General features: G+C 37.2%; 1 protein-coding gene across 2 annotated transcripts in view; it reads left to right on the top strand.

The window, feature by feature from the left end:
• MCTP1 (multiple C2 and transmembrane domain containing 1) overlaps positions 1–21,063 on the top strand; it is a 649,898-nt gene that overhangs the window by 222,993 nt on the left and 405,842 nt on the right. The window contains exon 1 of one of the 2 annotated variants that reach the window (XM_023730121.1): positions 10,280–10,497. The exons of the other annotated variant lie outside the window; for it this stretch is intronic. Coding sequence (XP_023585889.1) covers positions 10,441–10,497 — 57 coding nt within the window. The 5' untranslated portion in view covers positions 10,280–10,440. Of the gene's footprint in view, positions 1–10,279; positions 10,498–21,063 lie in introns of those variants that run through there. 2 annotated transcript variants of the gene reach the window in all.

Raw genomic sequence — 21,063 nt, 5'->3', positions numbered from 1 at the left:
GATGAGCATAAGTGTTTAATTTTTAGAAGATCCCAGTTATCTAGCTTATCTTCTGGAGTTTGTGTGTTGTTGCTTATGGTTTGTATCCTTTTAATGCCGTGTATTAGGGCCTCTAGTGTTGATTCTATTTTTTCTTCTATGAACTTTATAGTTTTTGGCTTTATATTTAGGTCTTTGATCCATTTTGAATTAGTTTTTGTATATGGTATGTGGTATGGGTGCTGTTTCATTTTTTGCAGAGGGACATCCATTTTTGTCAGTACCGCTTGTTAAAAAGACCATCTGTTCCCCATTTGATGGACTTTGGGCCCTTGTTGAAGATCAAGTGACTGTAGGTGGATGGATTTACATCTGGCTTCTCAGTTCTGTTCCATTGGTCAGTGTGTCTGTCGTTGTATCAGTACCAGGCTGTTCTGACCACGGTAGTTGTATAGTAGGTCCTGAGGTCAGGCAGTGCGAGTCCTCCTACTTTATTCTTGTTTTCCAATCGTGCTTTATTTATCTGGGGCTTCTTCCCTTTCCATATAAAGTTAATGATTAGTTTTTCCATCTCTTTAACAAATACTGTTGGTATTTGGATCGGGATTCTGTTGTATTTGTAAATTGCTTTGGGTAGAATTGTCATTTTCACAATGTTGTAAATTCTGGAATATTTGCTTCATCTTAGATTTCTCCAAAGTATTCCAATCTTTACCTCCCAGGATTTATAAATGCAGAAATAAAGCATAATCCTATCATTCCTCTGCAATAGTGAGAATAAAAGATGTAGAATTAACTTTGTTACCCTCATCGGATATCTCTCTTAAGAATAATTGTTTTCAGGCCTGCCTGTAGTATTTTATTGTTGTTATTTGATCCAGAGTTCTTAAATTCAGAAGAATGGCAGTTTTTCTAATTGGTATATAATAAAGAGAAGATGATATGACATACGAGATTTCTTTTCCTTTTGTTTCCATCCATCCTCATGGAAAAATCTTACTTACAATAGTACTAACAATTAATATTTAAAATTGGAATCTTCGTCAGTTCTTCCTAGAAAACACTGTGTAGACTAGCAGAGAGACTGAGAGTGTGGACTCTCGACCCCAGCTGCTTGGGTTTGAATTCTGGTTATGCCACCTAACTTCTCTCTGCCTCAGTTTTCTTGTCAGTAAAAGGGAGATTTTATAGTACCCATCTCATAGGGTTGTTGTGAGGAATACATGAGTTAATACTGGTAAAGTGCTTAGAACATTGCCTGGCATATAAGTACAAAATGCATGCTTGGTAAAAATAATGAGTGAAATACAGTATACAGACAGTGTAGCATAGGGTGTAGGTTCTAATCTCAACTCCACTACTTATTAGTTGTGTAAATGTAGTTAAGTTACTTAACCTCCTTAAGCCTGTTTCTTCCTTTGTAAAATAGAATACTTGCCAAAAGTGGTACCTACTTCCCAGAGTTGCTGTAAGAATTAAATGAGTTTGGTTGGAGTTTTATGTATAGCAAGCATATAGCACAGTATCTACTCCATCCAAAAAACCAAACCAAACCCATTGCTGTCGAGTCAATCCTGGCTCATAGCCACCCTATAGGACAGAATAGAACTGCCCAATAGGGTTTCCAAGGAGCGGCTGGTGGACTCAAACTGCTGATCTTTTGGTTAGCAGCATAACTCTTAACCACTCTGCCACCAGGGCTTCTATCTACTCCATAGCACCAGTAATTATAAATTTTCCATTTCTGTGAGCTTTCTGGCTGTGTTCATTGGGCTTTGTGCTTAATTCTTAACTCCCCGTTTCTAGGTCATTTCTGGGTAATCAGAGTCCTAGGTAAAGATCTTGTAGAAGGGACGGCCACGGGGGTAGAGTGAGGGTACGTGAGAGTGTGAGATAAATTACTTGGAGCTCCCAAGAGACCTTGCAGGGTGGTCTTGTATTACTGAATTTGCCTCTATCCAGTCTGGCCCAAAGCCTTGTGGTCCCAGAAACCATACTTGTTAGCGTTTCAGAGTGCATCTGTCCCTCAGGGCTGGACTCATATTAACCAAGCTCATACAACTAATGTAAAAGATCAGAATGCCGATGTTTCCATTTATAAGGCGAAGTGAAACTGCTGGAGGCTGGCGGTTCATGTTCCTGCCCAGCTTGTTTTGTGCTGTAGGCAGGTCACATGGGGAGCAAATTTCTAACCAGGCTGCCAGTTTATAAATTTATAATGTGACACATAACTGCTGAGTTGCCCCTTGAGTCCCTCAAGGTGCAAGCAAGTTCTCCCTGAAGGCATGCCAGACAGAATATCAAACTAATCAGAAGGGCAGCTTGGCGAGTATGGAATCAGAGGAGCAGTTGGTTCTCAGACTCACAGGTTTAATGGAATTAGAGAGGAAGGTCCACAATAGAAAGGGACATGACACCAGCCCCAGAGCATCCTTTCCTAAGTGTTTTGATGGCCACTGGCTATGCTTGTCTCAGAGACTGGTTTTACCTATGTCGTTGTCTGGCCTATGTCTTACCTGTTTGACACATTGTTTCTGTAGGTAGAGCCAGTATGTTCAGTCAGGTTGTTACCGTGACTAAGGGTCTGAGACTGGCTGGTCATGGTGTGCCTTTGGCCTTTAAATGCTTTTGTTTGTCTCATATTGTGTAGAGGCTAAGATTTTAAAAATTAACAATATTCACCGAGGTCTCTAGCCCCTCTTGGAAAAGTCCAGAGATAGGGCCTTCCTGGGCCCCTTCCCACATTAGTCAATTCCCTGGAGCTGAGTAGAGACTGTCTCCTCTCCTTTAGATAAGGCTTGAGTTGTGCCCTCCTGTTCACTGTGGTCCCTGCCTTGTCCAAGACATTGATCTGCATTACCTGTGGATAATGAGCATTCCTCCAGGCATTTTGAGTTTGCATCATTCTGACACTTGAAGTTGCCTGTGTTCATCTATACTTTGACCTGTTCTATTTATATTTCAAAGTTTAATTCTTAAGTAGCAGTCTTATTTTCTCATTTCCAGATCCACTTCACTGTAATCCCCAAGTACGGGAAACACATTTTCGTTTGTTAAGTCCCAGAGGATTACAGTGATACTAAGGCTGAACTCTAACTCATAGCTTCAAGAAGTGGGTACCTTTCATCTTTCCTCAGGAATTACATGATGCTGATGGTCACTCTTCTTTATTTGTAGCTTGGGAGCTTTTTTTCCTTATAAGTGAACGATGTTTTAATCTCTCCTGTTGTTTTTTTTTTAAGGATATAGCTATAATCTGCACTTAGAGAAATGTAATGTGAACATCTGTATTTCCAAAAGATATAAGGGGGGATGCTTTGTTTACAAATGTATTTACCATGAGATTTCTATAAAGAACAAGAGCTTATGTCTAAGTTCAATGTTTTTAAATTATTAATAATGTGATATAGGAAGATGTGCCATTTGTTATTATGATTCCTAAGAACCATTAGCTTTTTTTTTTTTTAATGTTCATCTATAGTCAGTGGAGGAATGTCATTATGTGAATGGATCACTGATTATAATAATAAATTTGTCTCCCAAGGAAGTGTTCTTTTTTTCAAATGAGTAAACTTCCCCTTAATTCTTAATAATCTTCTAAAGAAATCAGGATTGATTTATGAGCGATCTATTTGGGAAAATAGAAATGTCAGTTCAAGGCCTTACTATATCTCGTACTTTCATACTAACTCAAGTTGACCACTTTATACTTGGCTTATCTTTGGGGTACAGTGTTCTAATGGAATGTTATTCAGCAGTTAAAAAGAATGAACTATGAAGAGCTCCCCCCTCCAAAAGAATTTTTTAAAGGATCTATACACTGTAATACTGTTTTTGTAAAGTTCAAAAGCATGCAAATCAGTATGCTGTTTATGGATACACACATATCTAATAAAACTATAAAAGGTTGGATAGGAATGATAAAAGCCAACCCAGGCAAGTAGTTACCTTTGGTGAGAGAGGAAGGAGAATGTGTTAGGCAGGGCTATATGGGGGCTTAAATTGTATCTGTGATGTTTTATTTCTTCCAGAAAATCTGAAGCAAATTTGGCAAAATGTTAAGATTTTAAGAGGCAGCAAGGAGAAGGCAAGGAGAATGTCAACAGATTATGTAGGAGGTTTAAGTTATTAAGATATGTGGGCTTTGAGTGAATAAAATAGAGCAGTACTCGAATCAGTTTGTCAGTGCTGATTAAATTCAATTTCTCTTTAGCCATTTGAAAAGTCAAAAGGGCTCTGAATCCTGATTCATACTCTAAGTATTTTAGATCTGTGATTTTTAAGAAGGAAATACTGTGAAAATCTAGGGAAAGACAAAAGAATGAGATGTTATGAACATATGTAAGATGTTTTTGTTGTTGTTAGATGCTGTCAGATTGGTTCTGACTTGTAGTGACCCTATGTACAACAGAGCTAAACACTGCCTGGTCCTGTGCCATTCTCATAATCATTGCTAGGTTTGAGTCCATTGTTGTAGCCACTGTGTCAATCTCTCACCTTCAGGGTCTTCCTCTTTTTCGCTGACCCTCTACTTTACCAAGCATGATGTACTCCTCCAGGGACGGACTGGTCTCTACTCATAACATGTCCAAAATAAGTTAGATGAAGACTCACCATCCTCCCTTCTGAGGAGCATTCTAGCTGTACTTCCTCCAAGACAGATTTGTTCATTCTTCTGGCAGTCCATGGTGTATTCAATATTCTTCTCCAACACCATAATTCAAAGGCATCAATTCTTCGATCTTCCTTATTCATGGTCCAGCTTTTGCATGCATATGAGGTGACTGAAAGTACCATGGCTTGGGTCAGATATCTTACTCCTCAAGGTGGCGTCTTTGCTTTTGAACACTTTAAAGAGAGTCTTTTGAGGCAGATTTGTCCAACGTAATACGTTGTTTGATTTCTTGGCTGCTGCTTCCATGGGTGTTAATTGTTGATCCAAGTCAAACGAAATCTTTGACAACTTCAGTCTTTTCTCCATTTATCATAATCTTGCTCATTGGTCCACTTGTGAGGATTTTTTTTTTTTCTTTATGTTGAGGTGAATCCATACTGAAGGCTGTAGTCTTTGATCTCCATCAGTAAGTGCTTTAAGTCCTCTTCACTTTCAGCAAGCAAGGTTGTGTCATGTGCATATCACAGCTTGTTAATGCGTCTTCCTCCAATCCTGAAGCCGTGTTCTTCTTCATATAGTCTGACTTCTCAGATTATTTGCTCAGCATACAGATTGAATAAGTATGGTGAAAGGCTACAACCTTGACGTACACCTTTTCTGATTTTAAACTACTCAGTATCCCCTTGTTCTGTTCTAACGACTGCCTCTTGGTCTATGTACAGGTTTTGCATGAGCACAATTAAGTGTTCTGGAATTCCCATTCCTTGCAATATTATCCATAATTTGTTATAATCCACATAGTCGAATGTCTTTACATAGTCGATAAAACACAGGCAAACATCTTTTTGGTATTTTTTACTTTCAGCCAAGATCCATCCAACATCAGCAATGATATCCCTCATTCCACATCCTCTTCTGAATCCGGCTTGAATTTCTGGCAGTTCGCTGTCAATGTACTGCTGCAACTGCTTTGGAATTATCTTCAGCAAGATTTTACTTGTGTGTGTGATATTAATGATATTGTTTGATCATTTCCACGTTCTTTTGGGTCACCTTTCTTTGGAATGGGCACAACAAATATGGATCTCTTCCAGTCGGTTGGCCAAGTAGCTCTCTTCCAAATTTCTTGGCGTAGACGAATGAGTTTTTCAGTTAATTAGGAAAGTAATTTTTGTGCCCAATTAAGAGACCAGAAATTTTTCAGTGAGCTCATAATAAGGAGCTTTACCTATTCTAATCTAAGATTTTATATCAATATAAGGCAGATATTATAAACATTAAGCTATTGATGTGTTGACAGTTGAAATAAAAACGCTTGAAGGAGACCAAAGGGAAAAAAACAATTAAAGACCTTGGCCGATTTTAGAAGATACATTGGAGATTTTATGTAGCTTTCTGTCTCTCTGTTTCTCTCTCTCCTGCCTGCCTCTATCTTGGCATATCCTTTAGTCACATTGGAAAAGCAGAGAATACATAAATTGGGGGTGGGAAAGGATGGAGAGGTCAGGGCAGAGAAGATTACTTTCATTTCTGTTACATTATTTAGCAAAAATAGTAGTCCACTTAGAGTGAGTACAATGTAGCAAAGTATAGAAATATAAAATGATAAATTATAATTTTGTTTTAAAAACTGTATGTTCTTTTAAAGTTATATAAGGATTGCATGAATTCATTTTTATTTTATAAGATTTAGGCAATACTTAATGAACTGAGCAAAATGATTGGCTCTCTCTTCAACCTCCTATTACTCCCTTACTTCAAATCTCATTCCTAGTGGTAACCACCTGTCCACAATTGATGTGAAGCCTTCCAGATTCTTTTCTATGAATTTTCACATATGAATTCATGTACTCATAACTGGGATAAAGTATTTTTATGCAACATTTCTACATCTTTTAGGGAGACTTGCATGTCCATGCATTTATGTAAGCTGTTTGTGTGTGTGTGTACATAATCTTTATTTTTTCTTCATGGAACAATGAAAATGTCACCATGGAACATCATTTGAGAATCCCAGGGTAGAACAATTGACATTTCTGGAATATCCTTTATTCTTTTTCTTATTATTATTGTGCTTTAAGTGAAAGTTTACAGTTCAAGTCAGTTTCTCATACAAAAATTTATACACACATTGCTATGTGACTCTAGCTGCTCTCCCTATAATGTGACAGCACATTCCTCATTTCCATCCCCAATTTCCCATGATCATTCAACCAGCTCCTGTCCCCTTTTGCCTTCTCATCTCACATCTGGACAGGAGCTGCCCATTTAGTCTCATGTATCTACTTGAGCTAAGAAGCACTCACTTCACGAATATCATTTTATGTCTCATAGTCCAGTCTAATCTTTATCTGAAGACTTGACTTCAGGAATGGTTTTAGTTCTGGGCTAACGAAGAGTCTGGCGGCATGTCTTCCGTGGTCCCCCCAGTCTCAGTCAGACCATTAAGTATGGTCTTTTTATTAGAATTTGAGTTTTGCACCCTATTTTTCTCCTGGTCCATCAGGGACTGTCTGTTGTGCTCCCCGTCGGTGATCATTGGTGGTAGCAGGGCACCATCTAGTTCTTCTGGTCTCAGGCTGATGGAGTCTGTGGTTTATGTGGCCCTTTCTGTCTCTTGAGCTAATATTTTTCTTGTGTCTTTGCTGTTAAGCTGGTTCTTTTTAATAGGTACATACATAGTATTCCTTAGTAAGTACATACATACTATTCATTAGTATGGTTAACATATTATTTATTTCACCCTCTTGCCATTCATGTTCTACTGTGATGTTTCCAGATTTTCACTGTTACAGACAATGCAGTGAACATTTCAGTACATCCATCATTGCATCAGAGGGCAGATGTGACTTAATGCATGTTTGGATCTAGAAACTATAACAATGTTATCAGGAATCTGCCTTTCACATGTTTGGCTTGGTTTTTCTCTTGGTTGGCTTCATTTTCAGGCCACCTCACCTCATATGGTAGCAATTACGACAACCAACAGTTCCAGGCTTACATTCTACAAGTTGAACAACCTCTTTCCCAATATCAACAAAAGTGGAAGCATTGGGTCTCTCTGGACCAGCTTGGGTCACAAGCCCATCCTTGAACCTATCACTTTGGCTCTATAAGTAGAATACATTGATTGGTCAAGCCGGGTCCATGCCCACTTTTGGGGCCAAGTCTGCCTGACTCAAATCATATGGATTGAGAGGGAGAGATGGGTAATTTGCCAAATAAAAATCACGTGCTAATACCAGAAGGAGGAAACGTATGCTGGTCAGGCAAATATATCCAATGTCTCCTAGGGATATCTTATATATAATATTTTATGTTTTTGTGATTCAGAGATTAATAGACATCCTATTGGTATCCAGATTTATTTCATAGGGACCAAAGCATTTCTTAGAAATATCTTTCCAAGTCTTTGCATTTAGAGTAATGAAACAAGTATGTTGTTTGTATTTAATAGTGTGTATGAGAATGAAGCACACTATAGATTGAAGATCATTAATATTCTGAAAAGGGGACAATTTTTCAGTTCAGGAAAGTGTTATCCTACACATTTGCTAAACATTTTGTGATATAATACATCAGGAGAGATACTCAGTTTTACAGCATATGTTTTAGTATTCTATTATTTTATACTGTTGTTTAGGGGCCATCAAGTCAACTCTGACTCATCGTGAACTTAAGTAAAACAGAACGAAAATGTTGCCTGGTCCTGCATCCTCCTCACAATCACCAAAATGTTCAAGTCTGTACTTGTGTTTTTTGTGGCCATCTCACCAAGGGTCTCCCACACCCTTGTTGACTCTCCACTTCACCAAGTATGAGGTCTTCCTCTAGCACTGATCCCTCCCAATGACATGTCCAAAGCAAGAGAGATGGACGATGTTTTTTTTTGATACACAAGGTTTTTATTGACTAATTTTTGCAAGTAGATCACCAGGCCTTTCTTCCTAGTCTGTCTTAGTCTGGAAGCTCTGCAGAAACTTGCCCACCATGAGTGACCCTGCTGGTATTTGAAATACCAGGGGCGTAGTTTCCAGCATCATAGCAACATACAGGCCACCACACACACAGTAAGACAACTGACAGACAGGTGATGGTTCATTATTCTATAGCATGCTGTTATTTGCCAAACCATAGCATGAACTCTACATTTTATTTATTCATTTATTAAATGATGTTTACTGCGTTCTGTTATGTACTGGTCATTGTGCCAGGGACTAGAGGTAAAATATTGAATAGAACAAGATTCCTGCCTTCTGGTTTCTTACATTATTTTAAGGGGCTACAAATTGTAAACAAATAAATGAATAAAGAAGAAAATTTCAGACTTCTATCTGCTATGAAGGAAATAAATAAAACCATGAAATGGAAGATTATTGGGAAAGGTCATTTCATTTAAGGTGGTCAGGGAAGACCTCTCCGAATAGGGAACATTTGAACTGCAACCTGAAGACTGAGAAGAAACCTCAAACTCTAGACCTGTGCTGTCCGGTATGGTAGCTACTAGCTATGTGTGGCTATTGAGCACTTGAAATATGACTAGTTCAAATTGAGATGTGCTGTACATGTAAAATGCATATCCAAGACTAGTACAAAATGGAAAATATTTAATTAATAATTTTTATTTTTATTACATATTGAAATGATAATATTTTAGATATATTATGGCAAATATTAAATTAATGTTGCGTGTTTCTTTTTACTTTTTAATGTGATTACTAAAAAATTTTAACTTACACATGTAGCTCATGTTATATTTGTCTTAGACAATCCTGCTGTAGATGGTTTCAGTCTGCTTACTATTACTGACATGTGTGTCTTTCATCTTTTTTTTCCTTGATGATGGTGATGACGATTGAATTTATGCAGTAGATTTTTCTCCAAAGAGCTAAGTCTTTAACTATTTGTTCACTGAGGTATCCAAATATAATAATGGAATATGTGATCAAGCTTAATACAACTCAGAGTTAAGGGCTGGGGGATGACAGAGAAAGCAGAGAATATTGTCACATTTACTACAGGAGTTGCGTCATTAGTCATGTTCCTTTAGAAATGTTCACAAAACAGATAAAGGAGGCTCTGCATTGTAGAGGTAGGCAGAGGTGGGCTGTCACAAGGTAATGACAGCATAGGACAGGGTTTCTGTGGGAACCGTCAATAGCAAACCACCAAGATCTACTTCCTTTCTGTACTTAGTGAAGGAGATTTTTTTTTATGTTATGTAGAATTGGCCATTCTCCTGTGTTAAAATAGAAGTTTATTCTACGAATAGCTTTTGCACTGATGTGAACGTTATAGTGTGTCTCTTCTTTATATGTCTGTCAGGGAGATGTTGGCAAGTTCACATACCTTTAATAGCATTTAATTAATGCACTGCAGAGAGCAAGCAGAATAGTTTTTCCGTGCTGTGTTATTATTCTCAGTTCCATATTTGCGACTTGTGCCATGAGAAAAAGGTTCACTACTAAAAAAGCTTGTTTCCTTTAGCAGGTGAAATTTTTAATATTTAGTTTGTTAACACTTTAGCACCTGAAATTAGGTTGTTTGTTATGTAATCTGTGCTAGCAGTTTTGAGATGGGAAACTCTACTCCTACTGGTTTGAGAAAGAGTTGAGTCGTATCCTGTGAATCTGAAGCAATGGTATTTAAACATCACGGGTTCCTCTTACTTTCATTCTGAGTTGCTGCAGTTCAGAGGCCGAGCAGCAAGTGCTGTCTGCCAAGAGGCTGTTGCTATCACCGCGAGGTGAACAGCCTCTCTTGCCGGTATTCAGTGAAGAAAGCCAAGTCCGGGTATGCAGTTCTCTCACTGGTCTGAAAAATGTTTTATTCATTTCTAATCCATTATGCTAGATAGCTGCAAGGTGAAAAGTGCCTGCAATTTTCCATTTACTTATAATAAGGTAAGTTCCATCTTTGGGTTTACTCATTGTATTGTGGCAGCCTTAAATTAATTGTGTCAGTTTTAGTTTATGATTATGCCTCAGAAAATGCCTTCTCATAGAAGTATCAAAGGTGGCGTTCAAAGATTCCAACAGAAGTGATTTTAAACTTATAGTACAATCTATTTGTGACATACTTAGTTTGATAGAGTGATATTCCTTTTATGATAGTTTCTAAGACAAATAGTGTCTGAGAAATGTAAAACATTACAGTAGTTTTATATTGGTTTAGATTATTTTTTTAAAGGGTTGAAACAGTCCCAGGGTCTTTTTTCTTTTCTTTTTGCTACTGTATGATCTCGGTTAAAGGTGAAACATGCATAATGTCAATATGAGTAAGTTTGGATTTTATTCTAAGTAAGTATATCTCAATAATTATATTTCCTCATTGAAATAAAAAGTGGTCTTAGTAATTATTAGAAAGTTTAATAGTAGAAAAGTGGAAAAGTCGTGAAAGCTTTTTGCCCTTTTCATATTTCTATTTAAGTGAAAGGCTACCATATTTATAAACTTATTGATTGATCTGTTTGTTTTAGAATGTGTTAAGAGCTTATTTATCACCATCCCACTTCCTCAGTTGCTGTTGGAGACACTCATATACATAAAGTGTGAAGAGAGGAATCTGGGGGTAGAGAAGTGGAATGAGATTTGTTTTCCAAATTCTTTAGTTAGCTGCCATAAGGTTGTAATGACAGACAGGATCATTGTCTTGATTTTCTATGGATTAAATAAATAATATCAAACAGAGCTAAAGTTGGTGTCTCGTGTCACATCACTTTGGACACTCATATTTAAGACCTTTGAATTCCTTTGAGGTAGAAAATGTTAATTTGGTTTTGTGAGCTATAGCTGTGAACTTGTAAGGTATTAGCTAAATATTATTTATGAGCATATAATGGCATTGTGAATACTTTTCTCTTTTCTTAATCGACTCACTGTCATGCTTAGAGAGTGTTTCATTTCTATTCAAAATTATACACATTACAAAATTGTTAGGGTCTAACTACAACATGGAAATTACTTTTCATTACACATATATTCAATAACTCATGTTTTTGCAAAGGTCAGACGGTTAATAAGCTGATGGAAGATGTAGTTTTCCTCTTTTTGGAGGGGAAATTAAAATTATTTCAACCTCCAAACATATTTGAAGGTAATATTCCAAACTGGGAAAGGGAAACTTGAAAGAAAATGACTTAGCACTCTGAGAGCCTTTGGGACATTGAATAGTGAAAAAAGCACGTATCCCAAAAGAATATAGTACCAGGTGTTATAAATAGACTATCCTGATGCTAGATTATGCGTCAGACTCTGCCTTTTTTACATGGACAGGGAAAGAGTGATTCTGGTTAGTTAAGTATTAGGTTTGAGAATTATTTCATATGCTGCATGTAAATTATTAAACTTCAATGAAAAGAATATAATATACTTACATCAATACAAGAGCATGTCTTATTACGCTTCTCATTGTTTCAGAGTCCTCACGATGGATTATAATGGAGATACAAAACCGTTGTTATGAATAGTAATTCATACTGATAAAATGTTTTCACATTTTTATAGTATGCTCTGTTTCAAATATAGAGTTAATTACTTATGATATTGTACAAGCAACTGGTAATTACCTGATTACATTATTCAGGCATCTTGCTTCTCCTCTTTCCTTTTTGTTTCCCCATATCTTTTGATTATTTTCCTGATTCTTTGCACTTCCAAGAGAGGTGTGGGTGTGCTTGGAAGGGTGGAGGGAGGAAGGCAAAGAAGGAAAGTGGATAAACAAAAATAGTGTAATATTTCTGTTTTTCATGTCTCATAATAATTTTGATGAGGAAAGAGGTCAGAAAGAGGTTAGATATAATGGCTACAATGAACCTTTTAGGTAACTTGTGGATTTCAGTTATCTAGGAAATTTCTTGATCTCTGACATGAAGAATAATTGGGAGTTGGTTGGGACAAACTTTTCAGACCTTACCAGCATCACAGTTTTTTTTGCAAAGATGAAATAGGATTATGTCTGTTGTGTTTTATTAACTGTAAAGTCTGAGACATATTTGTAAGAACAAATGTCTTCGTGAAGTGAAAGAGCTGACAAGATACCAGAGATCTCAGAATTGCATTCTCGATTCAGTATATTTCTTTATAGTCAGGAGGGTCTTATTTTTCTGTATAAAAGTATTTTGTAAAGATAAGCTCCGAAAATACAAAAACCCAATTTTACCTAACCCCAGTGAGCTTTTAAATTTCAAATAGCTTGAATAAACTTATCTTCACTCAAAATATATTTACTGAGTGCCAATTGCATTTTATTTAGAAACTGAAATCAACATACGATTTTCTCAGTTGGGGACTGCATCAACAGAGGCGCATAGAGTGACTTTTTTTCTTTCTTTTAAAAAATATTTCTTTTAGGAGTAAGCCTTTGAAGGGTTCATGTTGAGGAACCACACTGTAGGGAGAAATTTTTTATAGCTTTCTCCTCTGGCTCTTGAAAGCTAAATCTTTCTGGATGATGCTTAAATGCTATTGTCTCTTAGTGAATCCTGCTGGATATCAAAAGCAGCACACTTGTTGGGAAAAATAAGTATTAATAACTGTTCAACTAGACTTAGAAAATCAGTTATGAAGATCAAATGAGATGGTTGTAGTGAGAGTGCTTTGTGAACTCCACAGTGCTTACAAATATCATTATCACCTAGTAAAACAAACAAAAATAAAAACCAAACCCACTGCTTTCGAGTCAATTCCGACTCATAGCAACCCTACAGGACAGAGTAGAACTACCCCACAGGGTTTCCAAGGAGTGACTAGTAACCACTGTGGATAAGATATGCATAATTATATATTTGGAAGTGAACTTAAATGTCATCTCAAATCTTCTCATTTCACACACACACAAAAGGATAATTTAGGTCCAGAGAGGTTACGAAAGGTGCCTAGGTTCACCCGGCTAGTATCTGAGCAAAGAACTAAACCTGGGTCTTCCTGTCTGCCCAGGTCACTAGAAATTGATCAGAAGACCAGTTCTTCTTGAGTCCTACTGTTGAGGTTATTTTGTTTTTGTTTTACAAATAATATTTTTTCAAATGTTGATGAGTATCTTTATAGGAATCATATTCCTTGTAGAATGTTTCACAGAAGACATACTGCCTCGTATGCAGGTTGTGTGAGTTGAGGATTCTCTGTTTTGGTCTAGCTTGATGGGGCTTAAACTGGCAGACTGACTGCCAAACTGTAACATCTGGCTTTTCCAATCTGTCACTATTGCCATGGTAGAAATGTTTAAGCCCTTACTCTGAGGAGGTGAACCGTAAAAGTGAACATGCATAATGGATAGGGGTAGCTTTTAAAATTGTAGATGGTATGGTAAGATTGTCTTGATGTGTTTGTTGAAAGTGTTTAGCAAAAATAGACTCTCCAAATGCTTACTTTTAAAAAGAGATAAGGAAAATTTAGAACAATCAATGGATCTCCAATTCTGTTAGAATTAATATGCTCTGTTTTATTTTTATAGAACACTACTCTTTTTCAGGGAGATGAAAAGAGAGAAAGATGACTTCTTAATTATATGAATTACTGACATATATTCTATTACATTAATGAACACAAGTTTATAAAGAAAATGTGGCTTTAAACCTTTCGTAACACTAAGATTAGGAGACAGGTTAATTAAAAGGGTCTTTTTGCTGGTGGTATTAACAAATGGTACACTTTACTCCTAAGAATTCAAAACTTGGACACCATTTCTCTCAGTAAAAAATATACCCCCTATGAAAGATACATGTCATCTTCATATCCTGTGCTCCAATTTATAACTTCAAGTGATAAATGTAATTGATTATCATACTATCTCATGAATAAATCCTAGTTCTGCTTTTTAATAAAGTTCATGTTTACTCTGATTCCAAGAACTTCATTTATCTTCTGCATAACCATTAGGAGATAAAGCAAAACAGTGTGAGATAAGTGGGTAAGAGTCTTAAAATCTCTGGTAAATATAAATGTGATGGGATAGTATGTGGTCTAAGGGACAGTACGCTGGCCTGCAGGAGTGTGGTGGGAAGAATCAATGCTTCTTTGTAATATTAATCCCTCCTCTGGTTTAAGAGGTGACAGTGAAGCCCTAAGTCTTTGGATTTTGTTTTCCCATCTACAAAAGTAACAAGTCTTTAAGTTCTAAAGTGTACTTATCTGCACCCCCCAACCATGAATGAATATTGGTCTCTCTATATTTATCTGTTCTTGTATTGTTGTAAAAGAGGAATCGTACAATATTTGTTCTTATATGCTTGACTTATTTCACTTAGCGTTATGCCTTCCAGGTCCATCCATGTTATCATATGTTACATGGATTCATCATTGTTCTTTATGGTTGCATAGTATTCCATTGTGTGTATGTACCACAATTTGCTTATCCATTCATCTGTTGATGGGCACTTCAGTTGTTTCCATCGTTTTGCTATTGTGAATAAAGCTGCAGTGAACATAGGAGTGCATGTATCTGATTGTGTCAGCAGTTTTAGGTCTCTAGGGTATATTCCTAGGAGTGGGATTGCTGGATCATAAGGTAGCTCTATTTCTAGTCTTTTAAGGAAGCACCAGACTGTTTTACATAGTGGTTGTACCATTTTACAGTCCCACCAGCAATGAATGAAGGTTCCAGTCTCCCACATCCTCACCAACATTTGTTGTTTTCTATTTTTTAATCAGTACCATTTTAGTAGGAGTGAGATGGTATGTTATTATAGTTTTGATTTGCATCTCCCTAATTGCTGGTGGCATAGTGGTTAAGAGCTACGGCTGCTAACCAAAAGGTCAGCAGTTCGAATCCACCAGGTAGGTGCTCCTTGGATACCCTGTGGGGCAGTTCTACTCTGTCCATTGGAATCGACTCAGTGGCAATGGGCTTGTTTTTTGTTTTTTTTTTTAATGCCTGATGATGTTGGGCATCTTTTCATGTGTTTATTGGCTGCTTGGATTTCTTCTTTGGTGAAGCTTCTGTTCGTGTCCTTTGCCCATTTTATAATGAGGTGGTTTTTTTTGTTGGCGGTGGTGGTGGTGAGTTGTTGAAGTTTTCTATAAATTTTGGAGATTAGACCCTCATCTGATATGTTGCTTCTAAAAAATTTTTCACAGTTGGTAGATTCTCTTTACTCTTTTGATGAGCAGATTATAATTTTTATAAGATCCAGTTTCTTTATTTTGTCTTCTTCTATTAATGCATTTGTCGTAGGGCTTGTTACCTATTTTTACAGAAGATTAGGTCCCATAGTTTTCTCCCTCTATTTTCTTCCGGGAATTTTATGGTTTTAGGTTTGGCATTTAGGTCTTTGATCCATTTTGAGTTATTTTTTTGTGTTTGATGTGAACTATAGGTCCTGTTTCAATTTTCTGCAGGTTGATATCCAATTTTGCCTGCACCATTTATTAAACAGACTGTCTCTACCCCACTGGATGGACTTTGACCCCTTGTCAAAAATCAGTTGTCCATAGGTGTTTGGGTTTAGTTCTGAGCTCTCAATTCTGCTCCACTGGTCTATTTGTCTGTCGTTGAACCAGTACCAGGTTGTTTTGATTACAGTAGCTATATAGTATGTTTTGATATTAGGGAGTGTAAGACCTCCTGCTTTGTTCTTTTTCTACAATATTACTTTAACTATTCAGGGTTTCTTTCCTTTCCATATGAAGTTGATCGTTAGTTTTTCCATTTCAGTAAACAATGTTGTTGGGATTTGTATCGGGGTTGCACTAAATCTGTAGATCACTCTAGGTAATATTGACATTTTCACTATATTAAGCCTTCCTATTCATGAGCACAAGATGTCTTTCCCTTTTTGTAGGTCTCTTTTAGTCTTCTGTAGCAGTGTTTTATAATTCTCGTTGTATAAGTCCTTTATATCCCTGGTTAGGTTAATCCCTAGGTATTTTATTGATTTGGGGGCTACTATAAATGATATTGTTTCCTTGATTTCTTTTTCAGAGTAGTCTTTGTTAGTGCAGAGGAACCCAACTGATTTATCCTGTAACACTGCTAAAATCTTCTATTAGTTCCAGGAGTTTTCTTGTAGAATCTTTAGGGTCTCCTGTATATAGGATTATGTCTGCTGCAAATAGTGATAATTTTACTTATTCTTTTCCAATTTGGGTACCTTTTGTTTGTCTTTCTTGCCTTATTGCTCTGGCTAGGACTTCAGTACAATGTTGAGTAAGAGTGGTGATAATGGGTATCCTTGTCTCATTCCTGTTCTCAGAGGGAGGTTCTCAGCCTTTCTCCATTGAATATGATATTGGCTGTTGGTCTTTCATATATGCCCTTAATTATGCTGAGAAATTTCCCTTCTATTCCTATTTTGCTGAGAGTTTTTATCAGGAAAGGCATTGAATTTTTATCAAATGCCCTTTCTGCATCGACTGATATGATCATGTGGTTCTTTTCCTTTATTTTATTTATGTGGTGGATTACATTGATTGATTCTCTGATGTTCAATCACCCTTGTAATCCTGGTATGAATCCCACTTGATCCTATGTCTAAGGCAGGTTTCTTGTAGACAGCAAAATGATGGATCATGTTTGTTTGTTTTTAATCCATTCTGCCACTCTCTGTCTTTTGCATGGGGTATTTAGACCATTTACATTTAAGGTTACTACTGAAAACAAATCATCTACCTCACTTATTTTGTTATTTGTTTTTTGAGTGTTTTGTATCTTGTTTTTTTATTATACTGATTTTTCTGTTTTTGTTTGTATTTGAGTGCTTTCTTATGATGAGCCTTTTTGTTAACTTGCTTATTTTCTCCTGAGTGTTTCTTCTTAATGATTTCTTAGTGGTTACCACATATGTTACATTACATAACTTACAATTACTACAGCACCTAGCATAATAATAACTGTTAACATACAACTTTAACATAATATATCTATTTCTGATATGCTCCTCCCTCCTCTATTTCTGTTGGTGTGTCTTCAATAGCATCATTATAATGATGTGCCTCTATTAACATCAATATAGAAATATACAATATACAATTAACATTAACATCAACATCCCTCTCCCATTTCTGTTGGTGTGTCTCCATTAACATCAATATAATGTCAATAGGTTTAGTTTCTACTTATTTTTTAATGTTCTTACCTTTCCATTTGGAGTACTCTCTTGAGTGATACTTGCAAAGCTGGTCTGGTAGTGGCAAATTCTAAGAGCTTCTGTTTGTCTTGATTACCCATTTGTTTTTGAATGACAGCTTTGCTGGGTAAAGTATTTTTGGCTGGCAGTTGTTTTCGTTCAGTATTTTATATACGTCGCTTCATTGTCTTCTAGCCTCTAGAGTTCTTGGGAGAAATTCACACTGATTGTTATGAAAGACCCTTGGTATGTTAAATTGCGTTTTTCTCTTGCTGCTTTGAAAATTTTCTTCTCGTCTTTGGTTCTCAAGAATTTTATTAGCATATATCACGGAGTTGATCTTTATGTGTCTCTTCTGATTGGGATTCGTGTAGTTTCTTATATTTGCAGGCTTGATTCGCTGCTCAGGTCTCGGAAATTCTCTCTGGTTATCTCTTGGAAAATTGTTTCTATGCCTTTATTGTTATTGTGGTGCTTTGGGATTTCAATAATTCTAATGTTAGGTTTCTTAACTGAATCCCACATTTCTTTTTTAGGTTTGTTCCCTATTCTTTGTTCTTTACTCTTGTTTCTCTTGAGACTTGATAAGTTCAGATATTTTGTCTTCTAATTCAAATATTCTACCTTCTGCTTGTTTGACACTACTGTTGAGTGTTTCTCTTGCTTTTTCTAATTCAAATGTTTTATTTTTCAGTTCCAGTAGTTGTCTTTTTTTTCTGTGTTTTCAAATTGCTTGTTGAATCTCTCATTTTGTTCCTCCATTTACTTCCTGAACTCCACTAGTTTGTTTTCTGTGTTTATTTTGCTTTCTTTAAACATATTTAGCACCATAGTCTGAAACTTACCGATTCTTTGCATTATTTTGACCTCCATAGAAGAGATTTCCTCTTCTTCATGTTTTGCTTTTGAGTGTTCCTTCTTCTCCTGTGCTTTAGTTTTTTTACTAGTTTTTGTTGAACTTAAGCCATTTTGTTATCTTCTCTTTAAATTTTTTATTCTGTTTATGGTGGGAAAATTCAAGAGATCTGTATGCTTGGTCTCAGGGATTCAATATGCGTGTGTGGGGGGAGGGTGGTTTCACTGGATGCCACCGCTGGTGTGCGTGGTGGGGCTCAACTTTACCGTGGTGACAGTGGGGGTATTTTTTCAGTCTTTCCTTCCCCTTTGCCCCTGGACTGGCATACCCACTACCCATGGTGTCCCTCTGCGGGCTGCCTCCTGCTTGCCTGTCAGTCTGGACCGTTCCCCTTACCCTGTTGCCCTTGCAACTCTTTCATGTCCTAGTACCCATTAGTTTTGGGCCTCAGTGAGGTTCAACAGTACTCTCACACAGCATTAAGGTCTTCCTTTGCCCCCTCCCACTTGCACGGACTGCGAACTCCTACGGCCAATTTACGCTGCCTTTAAAGAATCCCCCTAGAGGTTCCTCAGATAAGCTCCCTTTCTGTGTTCCGGGCTTGGGATGTTCCTCAATCCCATCCAAAAATGGCTGCAATGAGCTTGCCCTCCTGATGTTAGCGGGTAGGGTCTCTGAGTTGTTTCTGTGCTAACTCTTTTCCTCCTCTTGCCCGCTTCTGGACTCACCTTGATCCTCCAATTCCCCAGCTGCTGTCTGGAGTTCTGAGAGGTCAGTCTGTGCTAGTTTTTATTCATAGTTGCTATGGGAGCAGATGGGAGCATCCACTCACTTCGCCATGTTGCTCCACCCCGCACAGGTCCCTCTTTGATCGCTGTCCCTGCAGGCCTCTCATAACATGAGCTAGATACTGAGTGTAATTAGTGTTTAAAGATTAGTACTACATATTTATATTCTGTGTATTTTTTTATATGTTCTGCATCACTATATCACTATACATTGTTTTATAAACAATAATTAAGGAAAAATTAACTAAAAACCAATTATCAGTTTTATTAAACAAGTTCCGTTCAATAAGTCAAAGTTGTTCAAAGTATTGTGCCAACTGTAAAATTTCCATGATCCTTTCCTTTACTTGAGTAGCATGTAATTCACAATCAAAAACTTTTGGGATTAAAAGTTACCTTAGAAATCAATTAGCTCAACTCTCTTATTTTGCAAATGAGAAACACTGTGGCACAGGCAAATTAAATTCCAAGGTTATACAGCCAGCTCCCGACAGAGCCAAGCTGGACATAAGGTTACTGACATGCAACTCTGTAATCCTTCACTACAGCAGTCAATGAGAGCATCATTATCTGAATTTAGTATACAAATGGTACATTCGATTTCTCTTCTTAATAAAATGTTAATTGTGCACAGCATAAATCGATGTAAGCTTGACCTAATTTGCTTTTGGCCACTAATGTTCTTTTTTTTTGGAAGGGCGCTTTTTTTTTTTTTTTTAAATTGTAGTTTAGATGAAGGTTTACAGTACAAATAGTTTCTCATTAAACAGTTAGTACACATATTGTTTTATGACAATGGTTAACAACCCCATGACATGTCAACACTGTCCCTTCTTGCCTTGGGTTCCCTATTACCAGCTTTCCTGTCCCCTCCTGCCTTCTAGTCCTTGTCCCTGGACTGTTGTGCTCCATTAGTCTTGTTTCATTTTATGGGAGGAAGGGCATATTTTAATCACAGATTTTACATAGGAGCTTTTCTACATATCGGAAAGTTTACCTTTTTTGCTCCCCCATTCACTTGGCCCTGCAGATACACCTGTAATCACAGAAATAGTTCCATATTGAACCAACTTTGTAGACCCCCAAAATAAACGCACATATAAAACTGACAGAAATCTCCATAAATGCAAATTCTTGTATTTGTTGTTTGCTGTTAGTTGCCGTCAAGTCAATTCCAACTCTTGGTGACTCCATATGTGTCAGAGTAGAGCTGTGCTCCATATGGTTTTCAAGGCTGTGACCTTTCACAAGCAGATCACCAAGCCTGTCTTCCAAGGCACCTCTGGGTGGATTTGAACTGCCAGCCTTTCAGCTGGTAGTTGAGTTCTTAACCATTTGTGCCACCCTTGATATACTATTTGTCGTTTAACCAAATAAATGGCAATGCTTACTAAATAATGCTCTGTAACTGATAACTGTACTTTTTGTCATCAAGCTATAATGCACTAGCAGTTCTCAGCCCTGCTGCCTCTCTCAGTGGCTCCTTCAGGAGCTGGGCAGCCACACCTAGGAAGCAGAAACTTCAGGGTACAAGGTTATCTGTAGCAAGGTGGAGCACCCTGTAGGAACTAGCCCAGGTGCAGGCCACACCAGATAATGTGGTTTGCTGTTCTTTTTGTATAAGAATCAGCAATGATTGTGTTTCATTTGACTTCTCATTTTAAGCTGGGGGGTGGGGGGGTGGGGTGGGAAGAGGAAGGCAGATGTGTCCTGCAGAATGTTGTTCGGAACACTAGTTCTATGAAAACAGTGAATCAAATAA

The sequence above is a fragment of the Trichechus manatus genome, unplaced genomic scaffold, assembly GCF_000243295.1.
Source record: "Trichechus manatus latirostris isolate Lorelei unplaced genomic scaffold, TriManLat1.0 scaffold00032, whole genome shotgun sequence".
In the NCBI taxonomy this organism is placed as follows: Eukaryota; Metazoa; Chordata; class Mammalia; order Sirenia; family Trichechidae; genus Trichechus; species Trichechus manatus.
The sequence above is the reverse complement of the archived record's forward strand: the minus strand, read 5'-3'. Positions and strand labels throughout refer to the sequence as shown.